We start from the raw sequence: 23076 nt of genomic DNA, 5'->3' as shown, positions 1-23076 counted from the left end.
CCAGAACAAGATGTCAACGTATTGTGTGCCCAGAACCCATATGGGACATCTGGATGTTGTAAAAGGTTCTATTCCGGTGGTCATATCGGGTGGCATATTTCGTCAAAAGTGATCGAACCGAGGATCTGGTGTTTCTCGTTTAGTTACCTAGAATATCCTTGACCATCTCGTGATTTCTACGCCGATGGGAAAATGAGGAGTATGAGGAGAATGAAGGGGGTCTTTGCCGGTGGGAGATCCAATCAATAGCCAATCCACCCACCGGACACTCCTCCTCGAGACGAGTGTTTGAAGATGCGGAGGGTTGTCACCGGCATTCTTGTGGGGAGGAGGGGGGGGGGGGAAGCGGGTGTCGTTGCATGTCCTTTGTGTAAATTCATGTCGACGGGCGACTTCCGGTGAAAAGTGGTGGCAGTATCTGCCGGATTTCCAATTTGATCGTATCATCATCATCAATGAGCCCAAGTGAACACAATAAAAAGTTTAGATCCATGGTATGTACTGTACTCACTATCTCGATAAGGAGTAGAATAGACCACAGGTTCTTTGTTTGTTTTAGCTCTACAATTTTTTCTCTGGAGAACGCAGAATACTTCACACTGGGAAGCAGGAATCTTGACAGTAGTTCAAGTTTCAAGGACCCAAAAGTTGATCGACCTGCCTGGTCATAATTGTTTCCTACTTCGCAATCATGTCGTATCCTCAAGAATCATTCACCCAGACGTCCCTACTTCCTGGGTCCTTGATTGCCAGAAGACGCGAGGTTGTCTCTTCAAATACTCTACTATATCAGCTCGAAGTACTCAAAAAGACAGGCAGATATGATGCCTTTAAACTGCAATGGCACCCGTCATATTCGGACGAGCCTGAGACATGGCCTATCCCGAAACATTTATTCTGGTGAGTTGAACCAGATATGTGGAAGAGAATCTTCAACTGAATAGGGATGCAGGGACTCTGACATTGGCAAATGGATCGAAGGAGCATGCTATTTCCTCCACAATCAGCCCGACACAAAGATCCATTCGGCCATCAACGATCTCGTAAAGATGATTAGGTCGGCGCAACAGCCAGACGGCTACCTCAACATCCACTACACGGTCGTCGAGCCCGGGAAACGGTTCACCAATTTACGGGATTTTCACGAACTATACAACGCCGGACACCTCATCGAGGCCGCACTGGCTCACAACGCCTTGTACAAGAACAACGACCTTTTGGACCCTCTGATAAAGTACGTCGACCTTTTATGTCAAACCTTTGGGCCCGGTAAGGATCAAACCCATGGATATCCAGGACACCCTGAGATTGAACTGGCCCTCCTCCGGCTGTACCGACGAACACAGAACCCCAAACATCTGGAACTCGCGAGATATTTTCTGACCGAGAGAGGGAACCCCACTGGCGTTGACGGGCGACACTATTATGTGGTTGAAGCCGAGAAACGAGGTGACCCTGCGCACGCGAGAATGTCGTACTGGGGAGGCAACGACAACGCTTTGTGGTATTACCAGGCTCACAAACCCATCGTAGAGCAAGAAACGATACAAGGACACTCTGTCCGAGCCATGTACCTACTCACTGCGGCGTCTGATCTCGTTGGAATGAGCAAGATACAAGGAGGAAGATCCTCGGACGATGACCATGCCCAAAGACTCAAAGACGCCATTTATCGACTGTGGGATAACATGGTGGACCGAAAGATGTACTTGACCGGTGGCATCGGGGCCATCAAACAATGGGAAGGGTTTGGCTTGGAATATTTCTTGCCTCAGAGTACGGACGAAGGGGGTTGCTACGCCGAGACGTGCGCGGCCATTGGAGTCATGATGCTCGCCGAGCGAATCCTGCAGTGCGACCTGGACCGACGGTTCGGGGATGTCATGGAGTTGTGTCTGTACAATGCCATGATGACCTCCATGTCCCACGACGGGACGAAATTCACCTACGTCAATCAATTGGCCTCGAGTGACGCCGACCTTTCGAAACGCGAAGAGTGGTTCACCTGTGCTTGTTGTCCTCCGAACGTGCTTCGACTGTTTGGTCAAATTGGAGGGTACGTGTACAGTGACATGCGCGGCGGCAACGACGATGTGACGCAGGTGAATGTTCACTTGTACGTTCCTAGTCGGCACGAGTTTGAGGTCGGTGGAGGACACCAAGACCAGAAAAGGGCGGGATTGACACAAAGGAGTAATTGGCCTTGGGAAGGGCGTGTCGAGTTTGAGATTGAGGGTGTTGGTACTAATGCACAAGTCAGCATTGCATTGAGGATACCATCATGGGCCAAATCATGGAAGGTAAGACACTTTGATCCATCATGCTCGTGCTCCTGCTCGTACCGAAAACTGACTCCAATGACAATTGTCGCCAGATCACACCTCCTCTTCCTCCGGACAATACAACCCTACAAAAGGGTTATCTTGTCCTCCCTTCACATTGGGTGTCTTCGAGCCCCAAATTCACACTCGACATTGACATATCTCCTCGTTTGATCTCACCACACCCATACACCAACCAAGACACCATCGCCGTCGCTCGTGGACCCGTCATCTACGTCGTCGAGGACGTTGACAACCCTTGGGCCACAGATCATTTCAAGAGCCTGCAGATAGATCCGAAATGCTCGATACATCAACACCACGTAACAGACGACACTACCGGTGATACTTTCGTGGCTCTTACGATCCCAAAAGGTGGTGCTAGCGTTCTCAACTTGTCCGAACTTCATGCTGGTCCCGAAATTGAGGCGGAAGAATTGCACAAAGGTTCTACAGGGTCGATGGTCATTGATACCAATCTAAACTTTGTACCTTACTATTTCAGGGCGAACAGGGGAGGTAAAGGACAAGCAAGAGTTGGATTGAGGAGGTGGCACAAGTAGACCAACCCAGCACTAAATAGGCATGAACAGTGAAAGTCGTGATACCTACATGCAGTATAGAACAGGGATGAGAAGGGCCATGATTATAGAATAGGAAACAAAGTGAGAGTCACGATGCTTGTATGAGTACTCGGGTTGGGGAAAAAAGAATACGTGTCCATAAAACCCCTTTTCAGTTTACGGACGTCAAGATGTAGTAGACGCCTCAAACAGACCCGGTATCGACACCAGCCATCGCGGTGACCTTTTCCAACCTGTTCAGCACCTTCACCCAATAGTTCGAAATGCCTCTCCAGCCGCCCAGACTCAAGATCAGTTTCTGCCCCTCGGCCAAAACTTTCCTCGGTCCCCGGGGGCCAAAGACGTCCCCGACGCCGGTCATGTTGGCCCGCATCGATTCCCCCTGCCTGACAAATTGCTGCACGAGCTCATCATCCGTGGGGCGATCGATGAGGATGATGTCGCAGACGTCTGGAGACGGCGAACAGCCCCCGTCACTCGGGTCGGACCCCCCTCGCGCGCCGCCACGGCTGTTCGGTCTCGTCCTTGTTTTGTTGATGGAGAAGGCACTCAGGGCCCAAAACATCAACGCCGCCAGAGCCACGGCCGTCGGCTCGTAAAAGGCGTCGATCGAGTAGAGTCGGACGTGCCATAAGACCGCGCCGGCGTGGATGGCGGCCAGTCTCGCCTTGTATTGATCCTGGACCGCCCACCGTTGGATGCGCCGCCTGTGCGCCTCCGCCTCGGCCGCCGACACGTGGGGAAAGACGCGGTTCGACTCTCTGCTGGATCGGATGAGGTAGTGGGAAAACAACAAGATGTCCTCCAGAGGCGCCAACAGGACGATCCGGGCCAGGTGCAAGTGTAGCACGGTCGGGTGCTCCATCCCACTGGCCGCCCCTATCGCGGCGTTGGCGCTCCAATGCAAGATGTCCAGACAGTCACACGCCGAGTTTCTCCACTTGTTGAACAGGGGCACCGCAGGAGGCCAGACAGGCTCCGCGTGGTTCACTTCGTTACCCGTCTGTTTCAGCGCGGAGGGTTCGAACCGCGAAAAGCTCTGCGTCACGGTCGTCTTGACTTCCCACGTCCGGTGGATGATGCCGTGGATGAGGATAACGCGGCTGAACTCGCCCAGGTTCGGGAGTAGCTGCTTATCAATGTACAGACTCTGAAGTGCTTCGCCGAGTGTCGGAGGATCTGACAGCCCAGAAGTTGTCCTCAGCTGATCGAATTCAGACGCGTCTGCGGCAGCCCAGAGACGATCTGGGCAAGGCAGTTGGAGATGGGTGGCATCATCGAGACGAAGGTGTGGCGACTGTTGGAACTGAGATGCCCACATGGCATCCAAGAGCCATATGCAATAGCCGAGACGTGTTGCTTTTTCGTTCGCAATCCACGTATACCAACCACACGATGTCAGAGCTTTGGTGCGCTCCTGTGTACGCCACGAAGTACGGCAGAATTCAGTTGCTGCATGCAGTGAAAGTGATGACGAGGTCTGTAGAGGTTCGTACAAGGTGTACCTTGCACCAATTGCGTGCAACACGTGGACTTGGGCTAGAGTCGCGGGGTCATCCGGGTACCATTGCCTTTGCTCCTGTATGAAAACGAGGAATCTCCTCACAAACTCGTGCATGGATAAAGCAAATTGTCCTGACGGGTCAAAATCTGCATAGCAGCTACCCAAGGCCATCATGGCCAACAGCAAAGCGCAGTGTTCTTTCTCTGGTTTGAAGCTCGCCGGATGGATAGATGGCATTGTTCGGTCAAAGTGCACAAAGTACAAGGAGAGAAGATTGGCCAAAGCGCTTCTGGGAGGGAATGCGGATGGTGCATACTTTTTAAAAATGGTCGTGTCCAGACAAAGTTGACGGTAGAGAAAGTCTAGGTTGGTATACGCGTCCTCAGACAGACCCCGTCTGGGCGGAGTGCCCGTAATCGTCGGTGGAGTGTATGACAGTGAGAAGGATGAGTCGTCGAGATCGGTCAGGATCCTGGGTTTTGCTACAACTCTACGTCGTTTCGACTTTGGCAATCGGCCAGCATCTCCATCGACGTAGTATTCGCCACAGCCTGTGGGAGGAGGCACAGACTCTGGGGTGGGAATTCGCTGCGCATCAAGAATCACGGTTGACGGCTGGGGTGTCTCCTGGTAAACACTGACGCTCGAATCGAGTACGGTCCCGGAGACATCGACTTGTGTATGTTGAGTCGGACTGACAAAGTCAACGCTGGGTGAGAAATAATAGTTCTCGGGGAAGATGGGAAAGAGTGTTCCAAGGTCTGCATCATCGAGATTGAAGCTGTCCGGCTGAAGCCAGTTAATGGTGGATGTAATGTTGGCATTCCAGTCGAACGTCGACAGGGTTGCAGTTTGATCAAGGTCGCTCTGCGGATAGTATGTCGACTCTTGTTGCGTGATTTGCAAATCTGAAGGCGTGGATTGGAGTCCTGTAAAGCCGATGGTGGTGTTGGCCGAGATCTGCTGTGCTGTTGGCACCTCACTCTGATAGACCAAGTCGCGATCTGATGTTGGATCAATTTCAGATTCGGCAAGCCCTGATGCAAAGGGCGCATCGTGAGCAGAGCCTTGCCCGGGATTGCTATCTGTTATTACATGTGTCGTGCCTGAATTGTTCTTACCCACGGGATATTGACAGATGACTCCCTTCGATGCACATCTTGTACAACTTGGCGTTCCTCCGGAGCAGCGGGATTTCACAGCAGCGCACGATGAACAAGCTCTGGCTCCTCGTCGTAGGAGCGAGGGTTCGGTAACTCGATGTGTGTACTCGTGCTTGTTGAGATTGTCCTTTCGGTGGAAAGCTTTGGAGCACTGAGAGCACCGAAATTGAGGTTCTTTGTGGCTTTGTTCATGGCGCTTCAGATGTTCCTGTCGGCTAAAGACCTTGGGACAAGTTGAACACTGGAAGCCACCCATCAGCTGAAGAGTAGAGGGAGTGAGCAATTCAGCGTCGATCAGCCAGTTTCTCTTTGGTGCTTTCAACCTGCAAGCACATGAGGTGCCAGCGACTCATTGCTAAGTATATGGCGCTGAGAGAAGGCCTTTCACGTAATGTGGGAAGAGAAGTACTGAGACTGTAACATCAGGTGAACAATGGGCATCAGTGGCCACCGGAGAATGATTATTATTAAGCACCTAAACTGACCTCCTATAGCGGTGCTTGGGGCGTTTTCCCCGCCTAAGCATATCTGGATATCTACCTAAATACCCAAGGTAAAGAAAGAAAAACAATCAACCTCACAAACAGTCCTAATGGAAGTAAATGGGCCATGGCGAATTTGACACAGGTAATCTCGACAAAAGCATCTCCGTTGGGTATCACAATACCTAGAGTGTCTACCAGAAAGGTAGAACACAAAATCCACCGTGAACTCCATACAGCTAAGGGAGACTTAATCAACATCATTCCCGAAGATTCGCACATGGCGAACCCAATAGATAGAGACATCATTCACTCATCACTTGCCCTCAACTCCAGCCTGAAATCACGTCAACCTGGCATGCCGGGGACATATCGTCACATCTGCGCTTGCAGGAAAAAGTCGGCCATCAACATGGCAGCCCATCGTCCGATATATTAGATCAAAATCAAAGGAGCATCTGGAAGAGCTGCGAGTGCATCGCCGTCAGAGTTCCATATCAACTTAAGCCGATCTCGGATCAAGTCTATCGTCTTCACACCACGCCGCAACTTTAAAGCGTCCAGTCGCTCGACGATAAAGTCTTGCGATTCTTGATCCGCTATGCCAGTTCGGTTGTTGAGAAAGGAACCGGACATGTACAGTGGCCACATATGGCTTGCTGCGGATGGGCTGTCGAGAGAGATGTATCCAAGATGTTGAACTATGGCCTGGCAATGGCTCAAAATTTCCTCCCGGCCGCATACAATGAATGAATTGGCGATAATTTTGTGGCAGTACAGGAGGCCAGCGTAACGCATTGCTTGGACAGTGTTACATGCATCACCATGACCTCCTGTAGGGGGCTTCCAATTTTCTAGGAATGCTTTGAGGTCCAGAACTCTTCGTAGTTGAGAGGGAGTAAGGATTTTTGGATCTAGATTTGAAGAAATTTCCAGGGAAAGGCTCCCGAGCCTGGCAACGTAGGTTATCACCTGGTCCGCCGACGCGAGGAAGGCGTTTTTCCCTCGAAGCGCCGACCAAGTAGCTTGGCCATAGTACTCCATCACCAGGAAGCCTTCATTCGTACCTACAAAGGCAATGACGCTGTGGTAGGCAAAACTGTCAAATGAACTGGTTAGTCCGGGAGCAGGTCGGCTGCCCACGAGGCACACTTACATATCGAGCAACATTCGAGTCTCTTGATCACAGTTCTTACAATCAGGCACATAGGTGGTGATGATTTGGGCAACGGCTTTCAAGTGCTTGACCCAGTTCGCATGATTTGCTTCAAAAACCTAGATCGAATCAAATGTTAGACAGTATAGAAGTAGCACAGCAGGTTGTCATTACCTCATGTATACTCATCATGATGATGGTTGCTAGAAGGACTATATCGAAGCCTTTCCACTTCTCGACGGAGGAAATTAATGTAGGCAGAACGCGGTTGCGATAACGTGGGATATCGAGAGCGAATTGCTCATAGCGACATGCAAGGTGCGCCGCTGACACCAGTAGCAGGGTATTCAGAAGAAGAGGAGACGACATTGCCATGGGCAATATGACTTGGCAGTAGGTGTTGATCGATCGATCAGGTGTGCTTGAGAGCAGCCCTGAGACGGTGTAGACATAATGCCTGAGGAGAAACTGGTCTTTGGACGATAGAAGAGACGATGGCGATGCGTATAGCGTGGGGCCTATCGTCCGTTCGCAGGGCTGTTTAGAGTCTGGCTCAGACTGCAGTCGTGCTTTGGCTTTGGGAGTCTTCGATCGCGGCACCACAGCAGCGTGCGTTTCAACTTTCACTTTCCCACGATTCTTGATACGAGAAGTCCCTTTCATCCATGTCAAGCGGATACTGTACCCTTCGCATTCGATACCCAGACGTTTACATTCCGCACATGATGGAGTGCCTTCATCGCAGCGGTAACCACGCCGACGGCATGTCCAACATCCTGATAGCACGGCGAGAGTCAGCGAAACAGCCATCACCAGCACCAAGAAGTTTCTCGGCCTCACCTGTTCTCACCCGCTTAATGCCAGTCAGTGCCATAGCAGCGGGGCATAGCGGAGATCCCGATTTTTATAGCGTACTCTGACTAGGGCGAGGCCAGCTAAGACAGCATGTCTTGGACAAGGGGAGATGGCGTTGCAGCTACCGGTGCAGCTTCTGATGCACGACGCAAGCAAGTGTCGATATCTGCAGAACAGAGCGTGAGGCTAGGAACGGGAGATGGGTACTGTAAAGAGATATTCAATGGATGGAAGTGAGAGGTGTCGTGGTTACTGCGTATATAAGAGCTTTATTAGAGGCTGGCGAAGGGGGAGAACGAGGGCAGAAGGAGAAAGGCCTCCAGATCGGCTGAATAGCCAAGAGACGCCGCTGACGGTTGAGACACAGTCCCCGGCATCCCCTAAACCAAGCCGAGTCTAGCCTTATCTGCGGTACCGGCTAATACCCTGGACTGACGGGGACCTAGATCGGTCCAACGAGCGTCAACCAACACTTCGTATATGCAATATTATGCAGCTGTTCGAACATGTCATGGGGGAGTGGAATCCAGTCATGCTACTCTGCAAGGTCCCTCACATGCCAGCCAAACATCTCCGAGGCTGTGAAATCATTTCCCAGAGTCCCAGCCCACCCATGTGCGAGGCATCACTCTCCAGACCATCACTTCTCCGCTCTTCAAGTCGCCAACCTTGAAACTGTGCTCTCTCAACTTCGGTTTCTTGCCCTTTTCCAGATCTCGTCCTTGTTCCAATGCCCGAATCTTCTTCTTCGTACCGTCCCATTCAGCGACTATCGCCACATGTTCCGGCTTCCCTACATCGATACTATACTTGGTGTGCATGGTACCGGTGTGCCCTGCAAATTTGGCGTTGCGGAAGGTGACAATGTCGCCGGGTCGTATTTCGTCATATTGTTGTGTCGAGGCGTTGCCGAGGTTTGCATAGACGAGAGCGCCATATGCCCTCGTCCCCACAGGCCGCAGTGCTGTCGTGTGTGGTTTGAGCAGCTCAAGGATGAGCCCCTGAGCAGAACCGTCGGCAAGGGATAAACCAAGTACGCTAGAAGCGGCTTTCGCGATCTGACTACCATACTGTGCTGATGCATTTTCAAGTTGGTCTCGCCGAGGTGCCGGCGGTGGCCGTTGATGAGTCTGCTCTAGCGTGACGTGAGATGGATCCCCTGAGTCGAAGCTGGCGTTGATGGTTGTCTGCGAATAGTCCATGTACAGGACGTAGATGTCCCTCGTGACAGTGGTTCGGCCACCCCGCTTAGTAGATGACGATGTTTCCATTTCCAACAAGATGTCTTGTCGGCCTTGCAGTGAGGGTGGAGGCACGTTTTCCTGGGTCCACCACATCGATCCTCGGCCAAGATCGATATCATGAGCGATATAACTTTGTTCCCCACTTGTCCTCGACTGTTCCATTGATCGACGGGATACTGTGCCAGAGCGTTTGACATCCAGAGAAGGCCGCGGCGATGCCGTTGGTTGGGGCGGAGCAAATCCGGTAGGTGCCTGTGCATACTCCGGCCTTTCAGGTGGTGGCGGGGGTGGAGCACTTCTTTCAGCTGGGGGAGGAGGAATGTGTCCAGTTGGGGAACCTGCGCCATAGAGATCATCCTCCTCCAGTTCTTCCTTCGGGGATTGAAGTTTGGCTGAGTATTGGGTCTTGGTCGGATGCAAAGGCATCCCATGTTGTGACCCGGAATATCGATAAGGGTCATACTCCTCGTCATCGGCTACTTTTGGAGGTGGCACTGGCGGGGGTGCTGCCCGAGGTGCGTCCATGGAACCCCTCGACTTGGGTGCTGGATGTGAAGGAGGCGGTGGTGGAACATCCCGGGGCGCCGGTGCTGGTACTGGGGGCATTGGAGGCACAACCCGCGTTGTAGGACTCTTAAGTGACTTTGTTGCGTCGTCAGTGAGCATGTCGTCGTCTAGACTAGAGTCTCGATTGTGCGACTTCAGGGCATCCTTGTGCTTGGCGCCAGAGGCAATATCTGTATCATAGTCGCCGTCATATTCAGTAACCTCATCTTCGTCGCTAGCATCAGCCCCAGGACCTTGTGATACGCCGACACCGCGAGAGTCGCTCGTAGACCGGCGACTGGGTGGAAGGCCCGGAGGAGGTGGTGGCGGAGCTCTCGTTTGAGGAGACGTAACTGTTGGACTGACAGGAACAGGTGGGGGAGGTCGGCTCGAGCGTTTGTCTGCCGCTGGTGAGGTAGTGAACTCATTCGTGTTTACCCTTGATGGCTCGGGAACTCGTATAGGAGGAGGTGGTGGTACACTAGAAGGACCAGCGGAACCATCGGCAGTCGAAAGCTGACCTGGGATATCTTCTTCACCAGAGAGCTCAGCCTCGTCTTCTTCGTCGTTGACTGGGGCCTCAGCCGCTGAGGGTGCTGTTGGGGGCAGAGGGGGCGGCGGCCGCGCTGCAGGAATTAGAGTTGTATCGATAGAGAAAAGTACAGACTCACATGTTGGCGATTGGACACTGGGTGGGGTTGGCCTCGACGAAGCGGGGGGAGGTGGCGGGACTGCTCTGGTCTCCCTTGGAGGTGCAGCAGAAGGAGCTGTGCGTGGTTAGCAATATATACACGATAGCGCTGGAGAGTTATACCTTGAGGTGTCGGCGGAGCAGGTCGATCAGTCGAACGCCTCTCAATTGGACGTGAAATGTAGTCGTCAGGTTCCTCATGAATGTGTGGTTCCTGGGGGGTAGCTTGAGCTGTCTCATCGTCACTGTCCTCAGCTGGCTCTTCTTGTTGTTTTGACGCCACGTTAGACATTCCAGGGAGCGCCATTATTCGAACAGGTGCTGGTCTTTCTTCAGGCATGTCTTGAGGCTGAGGATCCGAAGTCTGTCTTGTTTCAGTTGACTTGGACTTCCTCGCTCCAGGAGCACCCATGCCTCCTGGCGGACCAAACATGCCCATCATGCCCATTCCACCACTCATCTTTGCCATACGTTCTCGAAGCTCTCTTCTTCGGCGCACCTCGGGATCTTCTTCTTCTTCTTCCTCATCTTCCTCTTCATCTTCCTCATCACCTTCCTTGTCCTGGTCGGCCGGGTCTGGTTTTTGTTTATTCGCTTCCGGTGCTCGCGTGTCGACACCCTTCGATTTCGGCCGCTCTTCCTCTGTAGATGTCTCCTGGACGTCTTCGTCGTCGCCGGCACCTGAATCATCGGCATCATTTGTGTCGCTAACAAGTTCGCGTACCGGCTGAGGTTGCGGCGTGACGCCTGCTACACCAGTTGCACGCCGCGACAGAGGTGCCACGTCACTCTCATCCTCGAGAAATTCAACAGATGGACGACGAAAGGTATCTTCAGCGCTGGGCTGCTGCGTTGGAGGCTCTGAAGGCGCAGAATCATCCACAGCTTCCAAAGGCTCAACTCGTTTCTTAGGTGGTTTCTTCGGTTTATCCTTCTTTTCAGCATTTCGCGCAGCTTGCTCCATCTGCTGCTTCTGGAGCAGGGCTATTCTATCTTTTAAACTCTGTGGTTTCGGCTGATCCTCCGCCGAGGGCTCTGGCTGTGAGATAGGGTTGGGATCTGCCACTTCCTTTGCTTCAGCTTCCAGTGAGTTTGTATCTTCTTCTCGCCGATATGATCTTTGCACTGGTTGCTCGCGAGGAGGTGGAACGTAAGCATTTCTGCTGGGGGGAGGTGCAACGAAGGGCTTTTTGATGAAGCCGGTGCTTGTGCTGCCACCGGGTTTAAAAGGCGTAATAGGAGCTGCAGCAGGCTTATTAAAAGCTGCGATCCTATCTTTGAAGGAGCTTGAGGATGGTTTATCAGCCACGGGGGGAGGTGGCTTCGAGGTCGACGGGGGCGCTGGAGATTTCGCGGTGACTGTCGGACTAGGAGCTGCGGGTTTCGGCGCAGGCGCAGGCGCAGTCTCAAGGGATTCTTCCCTGGGAGGTGACCCAAAACCCGGAGCTCCTTTAGAGGGAGGCATCTCTTCTAGAGAAGGTGACTGGAGAGGTTCGGCAGGAGGAAGTGCCTGCGCTGAAGGAGGCACCGGCGCATGTTCAACAGGAGCCTCCTGGACAGGTGGTCGTTTAGGAGCCCTCACGGGCCGTGTAGGAATCGCCGGTTCGAATTTCTCGACAAAGTTTCTTGGGAAAATGCCTTCCCGCTTCTCTCCCGACTCATCGACGTACTCGCCAGTATACCAATCGGCATCCTCTTCATCAGTAACGGTGATTATTTGACCATCGCGAAAACTCAGGTCATCTGGCTCCTCCGACTTATACTCGTAAAGAGCTTTGACTTTGAAGGACGTGCCAGGCATGGTGTGTCTCGAGAATTGGCTGCTTAACGGGCGGGCAGGGTCGTTGTGTTGCTGAGATTCTGTCAGGTTGTAACAATCTTACCCGACCAAAACCGGTGACGCAGCACCTGCGCCACACCCACTGCGCTGCCAAGGCGAGGGTAATATGACGACGTATAGACGGGCAAGGACTCGGTCACCTGAACGTCGGTAGAGAAGAAGTGGTGAGGAGGATCAAAGATGAAACGCCAGAGGATATAGCAGCTTGGTCGGGAGTGTGGCTTTTCGACCAGGTGGTGTATGAATACGTGGGGCAGGAGTTGTAGGTGAAATCAAGCCGCCTTGGGTTTAGGAAATGCGCCTTACTTAATATATTTATCACCGTCTCTGCCTGTCGCCAAACCATCTTACGCTATCATCGAGCTCCAATTATATCAAGCATTCTCCGGTTTCAATCGTCTCATACCAGTGGTCCTGCTGGGTTGTAGACTGCAAATTAGATGACAAAAGCGATGGGATAGCATGACTTCCCAGGCCACGAGAATTGATGACCAAGAATCTCGTATTCGCTCAACAGCACTTCGCCATGCTACCGAGATCCAAGACAGAAAGAAACTACAGACTCGGATTGCTGATCTAGTAGTAGAAGTATTCGAACTGCCTTCTAAGCCAGATGCTGATCCGGCCCACCCATTACCATCAGACGCTTCCCTTTTCAAGCAATGCCTGGGATTGTTCCAAGAATCAGATCTCGATGATCTTATCTACGAACGGAACGTAGACAACAGATGCGGCTATGCCCTCTGTCCCAAACCAAATCAGAGACTTTCACATACTGGCAACTTGGTCTGGAATAAAAAGGGCGGAAAGGACTTTAAACTTGTCAACAAGGCGGAAATGGAGAAATGGTGTTCATCTCTTTGTGCAGAGAGAACAGCTTTTGTCCGTACTCAGCTTGGGACCGGACCAGCTTGGCTGAGAGATATAACGACAGTCGGCATCAAGCTATTCGATGAATTTGACACTGAGAACCTTGCTGAATCTTTAAATGTATGACTGGAAACGTTGTGATATCTTGGAGTCTACCTGCTAACCTCGAAAAGGCTTTATCTGTTGCCAAAAGATCAGAAGACGAAGTGGCAGAGAAAATGCAGGCGCTTGCACTTGAACGTGGAGAGGTCAAAATCAACCGGAATGATGAAGGAGTCGCCCTCATCGAAAAGTCGAGCGATGAGGTTCCAAAAGCACCATCTTTGATGTCGCAACAGCAGGGTACCATTGAGGGTCACCAACCACGAAAGTTCCGCCAGAGGCCGTGAGCAGATGATGTTGAGAGAACTTCCGCGTTTTGAAGAAATCGCATAAAGAAGAATAATTCGATGTCCACAATGTTAGCTGGCGGAGGTATGCAACCTGGGATATTTCCGCTGTTGTCACATAGAATAGCGGCGGTCTGTAGAACAGCCCGGACTCAGTAGAGCCCCGGCCACACTTGTATCATCTTCCGTGAGCAGGCGTTCAGCCTACGAATCTCCAACCCAATGTGCGGCGCTGCGTGGAGATATTGGATGGCCCAAGCCCTTCAGAAACCATTAATAGAGGACACTCAAAATCTTGACCGGCTATGAGCCTGCGGCGAAGTTGTGAAGCGGAGTCATGGAAGGACGTGCCATCATCCTCCAAAGGCAAAGTATGCTCTTTCCAGCGGTTGTCTCTCGAACTCCCACGCCAACCAATCACTTCTGGTCGTAGGTAACAATCCCATGCTGTTGACCTTATATATTCCTAGGCCAAGCAATAGGCATTGCATAAGTACATAGACCGCTTTTACTCCTAGCATTTGCGAGCGTGTCCCTTCGCTTTCGAGTTTGGAAAAGGCCATATTTGTCTGCGAAATCGCTTGGATAGGGTTCTTGAACCTAGACAATATCAGTACTGGCACGGCTGAGACATGGCACAATGTCACTCACAGCATCCACACCATCATTATAGAGAAGATTTGTAAAGAGTTTCCAGACATGTAGCCCATGATAGCCTGCATTGGAATTTGCTTTGCAGGTCCCAAGGCAATTTCCCACGCTTTCTTGAGCTTCAGAGTTTCCGTCTCTTCGGGTGTAGGCGCTTTTCTGGCAGAGACTTGCGCTCTCTACGACATGTAAGATAATGGTCCCGGGTAGTCTTGTTTGAAGGCCTTGCTCACCTGTTTTCCGGACGCCGACTTCGAAGAGTATCCGGGAGGATCTGGCAGGCTGCTGGCGGCTTTTGATCTGGGTGGGAGGCCATTATCGAGTTCAAGAACCCACTTCGGCTGTCTATACTCCATGGTTGTCTGTTGACTGGCGTGGACGAGGCTTTTGCTAACGATGTGGTTGCGGATTGCTCATACGGAGTACAAAAGTATCTAGTACGAGTAGTGACCGGAACGGATAATCTGCGCTTCCGTCACTTGGCGTCGGCCGGTCGATCCTCTCCGCGACCGTCTCCTTATGTACAGTTCGCTGAACTATCTTCTCATACGGATGTGGACAGGGTAAATCGAATAGTTGCAGTCCAAGGCGTTTCAATGGGTTACACGTACGATTTTCAAAGATGATGTCCTTATAAAGTCTCAAATACCTCGAGATCATCGACAAAAACACTCGTCCCTCAGCCTGAGGCGGGTCAACTTCGACTCCTGCTACACCCATTCCAACTTTAAATCCATCGAAATGTCGTCCGGACATGGCGACGCGAAGCTCTTTGCCCGAGTAAGTCAGCGACTGCCTACATTTATGACTTTCGAGTCACAACAATCTCCGTCGCTATGCCCAGAGCCCCTACCCCCGCCAGCGTATTGTTGTTTGGCGCCGACCTGATTTCCAGCGAGGGCTGTGTATCCTATCATGGAGTTCTCAGTTATACACCAATTCAAACCTTGCACCAAACCTCGATGACCTGACTGACTTGAAACAAAGGGTAAAGTGGCCGAGCTACGACAAGAACTTACCAATCCGGGTAAGAAAGACAAAAATCATGCTGCAAAAAAGAACGCGCTGAAGAAGATCGTGGCAAACATGACTATGAGCAACAACGATATGGTTGCCCTCTTCCCAGACATTGTCGCTTGCATGCAAATACCAGTACTCGAAATCAAAAAGATGTAGGTTTGGTCCTGGTTGATGTCGGACACGCACTGACAGGCAAAGGTGTTTCTTGTATCTTCAGCACTACGCTCGTATGAAACCGGAGATAGCCCTTCGGGCTTTGCCATTTCTCCAAGATGTGAGAGGCTTCTTTCATTTTGAACGAGTACAGCTGACATGTGAAGGACATGCAAGACCCAAATCCACTGATTAGAGCGTTGGCTCTCCGAACAATCTCCTATATTCACGTCCGAGAGTTTGTCGAAGGGACGGTCGGACCCCTGAAGAAATTAATGACAGATCAAGACCCCTATGTTCGCAAGACAGCCGCTATCACCGTTGCTAAAGTCTACGACCATGACAAGAGACTAGTCGAAGGTTCCGACTTGATAGACCGACTAAATCGTATGCTCAAGGACGACAACCCAACGGTCGTCGCTAGTTCTTTAGCTGCCCTTCAAGATATCTGGGAGCGCAGTGAGAACATTAAACTGACAATCGACTATACCAGCGCCTCCAAAATCGTCGCGATTCTTCCAGACTGCAATGAATGGTCACAAACTTACGTTCTTGAAGCCCTTATTTCATATGTGCCTCAAGAGTCAGGCGAGGCACTCCTCCTTGCAGAACGGATCGCATCTCGTCTGTCCCATTCGAACTCCGGCGTTGTCCTTACTTGCATCCGAGTCATCATGTACCTCATGAACTACATCTCCGATCAACGCAAGGTCGATGAACTTGCCCGCAAACTCTCTCCGCCTCTAATCACTCTTCTCTCCAAACCACCAGAGATCCAGTATCTTGCTCTTCGCAATGCCATTCTCATACTCCAACAACGGCCCGAAGTTCTTCAGAACGACATCCGCGTCTTCTTCTGTAAATATAACGACCCAATCTACGTCAAAGTCACCAAACTCGAATTGATTTTCATGCTTGCCAACAAGAGCAATATCACCGTCGTCCTGAATGAGCTCCGGGAATACGCCACTGAGATCGACGTACAATTTGTGCGAAAAGCGGTACGAGCGATTGGCAAGCTCGCTATTAAGATTGAACCAGCAGCTCGACAGTGTATCGACACATTGCTGGACCTTGTGAATGCGAAGATCCCGTACATTGTTCAAGAAGCTACAGTGGTGATCAAGAATATCTTCCGCAAGTACCCGAATCAATACGAGTCCGTAATCTCGACCGTCATAGGCCAGATCGACGAACTTGACGAGCCCGAGGCCAAAGCCGCGATTATCTGGATTATAGGAGAATATGCTGATCGTATCGACAACGCCGACACGCTACTTCAGGACTACTTGTCCACGTTCCACGAAGAACCTATCGAAGTTCAACTATCTCTGTTGACCGCCACCGTCAAGCTCTTCCTCCATCGACCAACTAAGGGCTCTTCAATAGTACCGCAAGTTCTGAAATGGTGCACCGAGGAGACTGACGACCCGGATCTTCGTGATCGGGGCTTCATGTATTGGCGCCTGCTATCGACAGATCCAGCAGCGGCAAAGAAGGTGGTCATGGGCTCCAAGCCTCCGATTACCGCAGAGAGCGAAAAGCTCGACCCAAGTACCCTGGAGGAATTGTGTCTTGGTATCGGCACATTAGCCACGATTTACTTGAAGCCCGTGCAACAAGTATTCCGTGCAGCTCGCCCGAGACGACTGCACGAGTCGCCTGCGCTCCAACGACGGAAGGAGGACTTTCATCGTGCACTCGGATCGCCTGCAATGAACTTGGCAAATCCATTGTCACTGACCACTGGGCCGACCTCGCCTGGCGGTACACCTCTACCTGGCCACCAAGCTGCCATTGCCGCTGCCGATGACTACTTCAAGAACCTCAGCCTCAGTGATAACAGTGGCGGTGATATTTTGACCAGCCCTGGTGCAAATGGCATCGGGGGCAATCCGTATGTCGTGAGCCAGAATGCGCCGCAGCAGGTTCTTCAACCACAGACGAATTTCGCGCAGAATGGGGATTTGCTATTGTAATTCAGGAACTTGATGATGATCACATAGGCGGAGCTGTACATGGGAGCATGCGTTTCCAAACCAAGTCACACGTGGGAAGTGGGAAATGGCATGAATATATATTGGGTATCGTTGCTTTATCTATTCCTTTTTCATCACTCGTGGACCTTGTTTCACCTGTACGTGGATTGGTGGCAGAAGAAGTTATGTACAACGGTCGATGAAGCAGTAGTAGAACAGCTGCACTCGCGTAGGTCCATGGGAGCATCAGGGACTGTAGCGTAGAAGTAAATACTTCAGATAGGGAATAGACAAGAGACAGAGAAAAGGAAGCGTGGCCAACTGGAAGGACGAGTCATTTGAACCCCAAGTCCCCACGTCATGCTTGACTCGGCTCCTCTCCAACAAAAGTCCACCAGAAGTCGAAAATGTGGCATCATACTCGTCGCACTCGTAGGTGGTGGGCAAGTTGATTTCGAACACACCTTTACTACAACACTAAGCCACCTATTCATTAGGTACTCTTATTCCTTGCGTCCTTTTGTCCCTTGCGTGTTATTGTCGGTGTCGGCACGCCCATCCCACCTGCCCAACAACCATGCTCAGTCTTTTGGTGGTTGTCTTTTTCATCCAACTCGTCTGCCATCTCGTCTTGACCATAGGTTCCAAGCCGATCAATGACCTGGTAAGAGGGAACACTCTTCGCCCTCCCATTTTTCTCTGGTATCCAGACGCGCGCACGACTGACACAAACCTACACACACAGCTATGGCAAATCTATTGTCGTCTTCCTCTACGGTCCTCTCGTGACATTCAGGAACAGATCCGCCTGCGGAGGGAGGTGGTGCGGTTGAAGAGAGAAATGAACGCCGTCAGCGCACAGGACGAGTTTTCCAAGTGGGCAAAGATACGTCGGCAGCACGACAAGGCCATGGCGGAACATGATAAGAAGGGTGCGTTTTGTTTTTGTCAATCAAGCTGCGCACAAGCGCACGGGTCTTTTGTTCTTGTGCAAAAAGCACATATCCCAACACTCCGTACGTTGACATGGACTTCGTTGTACTAATCCGGTGTGTTTGGTTTCTGTAGCCGCCGCAGTATCCTCCTCAAGAGGATCATTCGATACGAAAGCCACAGCGATTCGATGGTTATGTACGAGCGGTTTACGGTTCGGCCTACAATTCTGGCATGCAAAGACACCCGTCTTCACCTACCCGAGGGGTTGGTTCCCTTGGTACGCCGAGTTCCTACTCGGCTTCCCAAGGTGCCCTTACGGAGGCGTGAGCATCAACGTCTGGAGTACGGCCTGCGCGACGGTAATAGCCTTGGTTTGGGACGTGATGATCTACGCGGTACAATACGTTCAAGAGACGCGGGGTGGAAAACAACAAGCGAAGAAGCCCATACCGGTTCCCGCCGGCGAGAAAAGTAAATGACCGTGAAGGAATGCACTTTGTTTACAGTACTTCACACGGTCAATGATGAAAATCATATGAAGCGAGCAAAGAATAATAATAAAATATGCATCGAGCACGGATGTACAAGTATATGCTTCATCAGAGATATTCAATCGTTGCTCGTCAATGACCAAACCATGCTCATTTCGAGGTCATGGAGGTCTAAGTGCTTGACTCTATTGATTGTGAGCTCATCATTCGAAGCCATCCCCGTCGACCTGATTTTTCTCTCCTGTCCCGAGTCGCAGGCTTATCACAGCCTTGACCTTGCCACGAAGATTGTATCTCTTATGCAAGCCCTGCTCGCCTCCTCTTCCACCATTTCTTTTTTTGATCATGACGTGTCCGGTCCCTTTGACAGGACTTCTGCGAGTCAAAAAAGCCATCGACTCGCCGCTTTGCCATAAGCTACAGACTCAAAAAGTGAAAAAAAAGTAATGGTGTCTTCCGCGTCTCAAGAATAAGCCCCGTCGAGTTACCCTCTCTTTCTCTCGCCCAAAACCTGTTTCCAAACCCCGGGCAAGAGAAAAAAAGAGCAATCGCATAACTATACTCATGTGACGAATTGCGCAACCTTCAGCACTCTTGAACCCTCGGAGCAGCCAATGTCCCAAGCACTTCCAGTATAAAACCCTCGCCGTCTCTTCCCCGTGATGCCCAAGAACCCAAATCACCACCGGCCCTCAGCGTCAAAAGAGATATCTAGCCGAAACCCTAATGGGACGGACTCGTATCTTCGTCCATCCAGATACCTCGATGTAAGCGTCAAGCACGGCGACGTGAAAACAGATTCCGGTCATCGCCAAGGAATACAAACGACGGGACGAGGTCGAAGGCTGAGGAACAGTAGGTTGCCCAGAGGAGAGTGGAAAGCAGAGACCAACAAGAAGAGAGCCGCGGTGAAAATGCTTTTATGGCGGCGCCTCACGGCAAGTCCTAACGTTCTTTGTGGGAAACGAATCCCCAAAAGGTAGGGTGGTCCGGGGACTTTCTCCCAAAGCCAAGGTGGTATGCGACAGAGAAAACCCCCTCTCCTCGAAAGGAGGGAGCTCCATCGCTGTGCGTGAGCTTTGAATGCGATTCTTTGAACGCGGAGACTGTAGAGAGGAGGAGAAGGAGAGAAGGGAAAATCGCATCATGTCGGGAACTTTTTACCCAGACCTGCCCAAAATCTTGCCAAGGCGCAGCGTGAAAAGGCGCTAGACCATAAACAGAGATGGGGTTGGTCGGACACTTGAGCGACGGAGAAGCTAGACGTTATGAAAGGAAAGAATCCAACCTCGACGCGGGATAAGATTGCCACGCACGCCCTTCATGACCAGGTTGAGCTCTTGATGGTCCATACTCTACAGATAATTCTATCATAGTGTTGTTTCTCCAGCTCGATAAGTTTCGAGAAATTGGGAGATAGCTGTTTTGAACACACCAAGCCACCAGCTACAGCTCGTGCGGCACGACAGTGTCTGGCTTGGACTTTCCCCGACCAAGTTCACAATCAAAGCATTAAACTCACCATGCCACCTCAAAGAGCAATGAGGCCGCTCCAAACGGCGGTCTCGCAAGCCAGCAGAACCATTCAACGACGCTCGGCACGAGAACTGAGCACTTTTCTCACAAGACCGAGCTCATCGTCACCATCGTCACCATCGTCATTCTCGTCACAACATCTCAAGGTGTCCAGTCGAGCAACCGCAATCTCAACGGTGCCAAGGTCCTTGGTGATTACTCGGTATTCCTCCAGCAATTCCTCGACACCACTCAAACACACGCCCTTGTTTGCTCTGCACGAATCGCTCGGGGCCAAAATGGTTCCCTACGCCAACTTCTCCATGCCTGTCGAATACGCCGACCAGTCTCACCGTGACTCGCACCTGTGGACACGGTCGCACGCATCCCTCTTCGATGTGAGCCACATGGTCCAGCACAAGATGTCTGGCGAGCTGGCAGAGGAATTCCTCATGACCATCACGCCCAGCGCGATCAACGAGATTGAGAAGCACCACTCGTCCCTTTCTGTGCTGCTCAACAAGTCTGGTGGTATCGTCGACGACACCGTCATAACCCGCATTGGCAAGGACAGCTTCTATTTTGTGACCAACGCCGGATGCCGCGATACCGATCTGCCCTTCATTCAGGCTGAGATGGACGCGTTCCTCAAGTCCAAATCCATCTCCCCTTCCAAAGCCTCTGACAAGATTGCCTGGCACGTCCTCGACCACCACGCCCTCGTGGCTCTCCAGGGCCCCGAGGCCGCGTCGGTGCTACAATCCCTGATCTTTAACGACGCCGAGGACGAGGGTCTCGACACGTCCCTGGACACGCTGTACTTTGGCACGAGCCGCTGGCTCCAACTCACCCTTCCTGAGTCTGGCATGAACACGCCGTCCCTCTTGATCAGCCGCACTGGCTACACGGGCGAAGATGGTTTCGAAATCTCCATCCCCCCAGAGTCTGGGGATGCGACCGAGCTCGCCACGTCCATCGCCAAAGCCCTGACGGCGGACAACAGCAAAGTTCGCTGGGCGGGCCTGGGGGCACGTGACTCCCTCCGTCTCGAGGCAGGCATGTGTCTGTACGGCCACGACTTGAATGACAAAATCACCCCTCCAGAAGCGGCACTGGGCTGGGTTGTCGGAAAGTCACGACGAACCGAGTCACCCACTCCCCCTTTCAACGGCCACGAGGTCATCAACAAGCAGCTGGCCAGCCCCAAGGCCATGGGTGAACGCCGGGTTGGCTTGACGCTTGAAAAGGGCCCGGCGGCCCGCGAAGGTGCCGAAATTGTCGACGTGGAGAACGGCAACGCAGTCATCGGGCACATCACATCCGGATGTCCCAGTCCCAGCTTGGACGGACAGAATATCGCCATGGGCTACATCAAGAATGGTTTCCACAAAAAGGGCACGAAAGTGGGCATCAAGATTCGGAAGAACGTCAAGAATGCCGAAGTTGCAAAGATGCCCTTTGTCGAGAACAAATTCTACCGACCGTCGTAGAAACCAGTCCCTCTACATTACAAAGATGGAGTTCGGCTCTGTACCCGTCCGCCTTTGGGGGCATCGCTCTGGCAACAGGAAAATGTGTGTATGTGTGTGGGGGCTTCCTTGTCCGACCGTGGCGCCTGCATGTCTGGCCTTCAACTCCGCTCTCGAGCATTCGGCACGGCCCAAAAATGAGACCTTCGTTGCTCGTTTATCTGTAGAGACTGAACGAAGTAAGACACCGCCTTCAGCGGGACTTTATCAAAGCCCCCTTCCAACACACGAGCGATGAGCTTGTGGTGGATTGTTTTAACAACAATGAGGACATGGGTTGAAGGGTCTAGAACTGACCCTCTGGGGCGTAAAACTGGGTCTGCTCTGACTTTTTTTTGACGGAAAGCTACGGATTACGACGACCGAGAACAAGGCTGCAGTAAGACAAGGATCTTTGCTTGTAAATAACTTCGGAGTACGGAGTAGGCGACGTGCACAATCGGTCAGGCTAGTCCTCCAGATTTCTAGGCAGTGAGGGTTTTGTTCAATGCATCCTGGCAATTTTTACCTTAACGAGTGTTCCGGATGACATGAAAATGGTAGCTGGAATTTTGTTTCAGGAGTCCGAGGCAAGGCCTGCCATAACGCAATCCGTATAGCTCGAAACTCGGGAACGATATTGATCTCTCTCTCTCTGTGTGTGTGTGTGTGTGTGCCGGATCTTTGAACAATACGTCAATGGGCAAAAATGTTATTGATGGCTTACAGAGTTACTGTACGGAACTCCGTAATGTAGTAGGTATGTCGACCTCGTGTGTGTCTCCTCAACTCCGATCCGTAGATTCGGTCCCGGTGACTCGTATGTATGTCTGCCCAGGCATGCTGCCTACCTAGGTATCTACATAAGCCTCCCTGCTGCTCAGAAATCTCTCTACGGCGTATTGTGGCCATCATGGTGGGTACACGGGAACGATGGTGGGGAATCTCCAAAACGATACCCCCCCGTACGGAGTACAAAGACAAGAAGAATACCGGATAACTCGTCTCACCGAACATTTTGATGGCAAGAATCGGCTAACGTCGGGGGGGGGGGGAGGGGTGGAATGCACTTTACATATGGTTGCGGAGTAGGTGGATTCCGCGCTATTGTATTGTATTGTAGGTGGTTGATGCTAATACAAATAACTCTGTAAGGCTAGCTGAACTGCCCGGATTCTAGA

At 51.7% G+C, this 23076-nt stretch overlaps 8 protein-coding genes across 9 annotated transcripts; 4 read left to right on the top strand and 4 right to left on the bottom strand.

Annotated features, from left to right (window-relative positions):
* Positions 1-2924: 2924 nt before the first annotated feature.
* Positions 2925-5920, bottom strand: PV06_01132 (uncharacterized protein). Its single transcript, XM_016401721.1, has one exon. The coding sequence runs from the start codon at positions 5826-5828 to the stop codon at positions 3090-3092; it is 2739 nt and encodes a 912-aa protein (XP_016268774.1). The 5' UTR covers positions 5829-5920; the 3' UTR covers positions 2925-3089.
* A 569-nt stretch (positions 5921-6489) lies between these two features.
* On the bottom strand, positions 6490-8020 carry PV06_01131 (uncharacterized protein; the record flags this gene model as incomplete). The annotated part of the gene is made up of 3 exons (XM_016401720.1): positions 6490-7153; positions 7211-7329; positions 7385-8020. The coding sequence occupies 3 exons, from the start codon at positions 8018-8020 to the stop codon at positions 6490-6492; spliced, it is 1419 nt and encodes a 472-aa protein (XP_016268773.1).
* Positions 8021-8652: 632 nt separating this feature from the next.
* On the bottom strand, positions 8653-12347 carry PV06_01130 (uncharacterized protein; the record flags this gene model as incomplete). Its single annotated transcript, XM_016401719.1, has 2 exons — positions 8653-10622; positions 10670-12347. The coding sequence occupies 2 exons, from the start codon at positions 12345-12347 to the stop codon at positions 8653-8655; spliced, it is 3648 nt and encodes a 1215-aa protein (XP_016268772.1).
* Positions 12348-12703: 356 nt separating this feature from the next.
* On the top strand, positions 12704-13916 carry PV06_01129 (uncharacterized protein). The gene is made up of 2 exons (XM_016401718.1): positions 12704-13376; positions 13430-13916. The coding sequence occupies exons 1-2, from the start codon at positions 12849-12851 to the stop codon at positions 13643-13645; spliced, it is 744 nt and encodes a 247-aa protein (XP_016268771.1). The 5' UTR covers positions 12704-12848; the 3' UTR covers positions 13646-13916.
* Positions 12708-14694, bottom strand: PV06_01128 (uncharacterized protein). Its single transcript, XM_016401717.1, has 3 exons — positions 14527-14694; positions 14297-14472; positions 12708-14245 (listed from the first exon to the last, which is right to left on the bottom strand). The coding sequence occupies exons 1-3, from the start codon at positions 14647-14649 to the stop codon at positions 13999-14001; spliced, it is 546 nt and encodes a 181-aa protein (XP_016268770.1). The 5' UTR covers positions 14650-14694; the 3' UTR covers positions 12708-13998.
* A 152-nt stretch (positions 14695-14846) lies between these two features.
* On the top strand, positions 14847-17769 carry PV06_01127. Of its 2 annotated transcripts, XM_016401715.1 has the most exons (4): positions 14847-15073; positions 15281-15465; positions 15512-15587; positions 15634-17769. In XM_016401715.1, the coding sequence occupies exons 1-4, from the start codon at positions 15035-15037 to the stop codon at positions 17443-17445; spliced, it is 2112 nt and encodes a 703-aa protein (XP_016268768.1). In that variant the 5' UTR covers positions 14847-15034; the 3' UTR covers positions 17446-17769. The 2 variants fall into 2 exon arrangements, with proteins under 2 accessions (XP_016268768.1, XP_016268769.1); XM_016401716.1 differs by having other exon boundaries at positions 14847-15465.
* Positions 17770-17874: 105 nt separating this feature from the next.
* On the top strand, positions 17875-18986 carry PV06_01126 (uncharacterized protein). The gene is made up of 3 exons (XM_016401714.1): positions 17875-18109; positions 18191-18377; positions 18514-18986. The coding sequence occupies exons 1-3, from the start codon at positions 18023-18025 to the stop codon at positions 18858-18860; spliced, it is 621 nt and encodes a 206-aa protein (XP_016268767.1). The 5' UTR covers positions 17875-18022; the 3' UTR covers positions 18861-18986.
* Positions 18987-20165: 1179 nt separating this feature from the next.
* On the top strand, positions 20166-22579 carry PV06_01125 (glycine cleavage system T protein). The gene has a single exon (XM_016401713.1). The coding sequence runs from the start codon at positions 20396-20398 to the stop codon at positions 21875-21877; it is 1482 nt and encodes a 493-aa protein (XP_016268766.1). The 5' UTR covers positions 20166-20395; the 3' UTR covers positions 21878-22579.
* Positions 22580-23076: the final 497 nt, after the last annotated feature.

Source organism: Exophiala oligosperma (genome assembly GCF_000835515.1).
Source record: "Exophiala oligosperma strain CBS 72588 unplaced genomic scaffold supercont1.1, whole genome shotgun sequence".
NCBI lineage: Eukaryota > Fungi > Ascomycota > Eurotiomycetes > Chaetothyriales > Herpotrichiellaceae > Exophiala > Exophiala oligosperma.
Note: the sequence above shows the minus strand (reverse complement) of the source record. Positions and strands in the feature narration are given on the sequence as shown.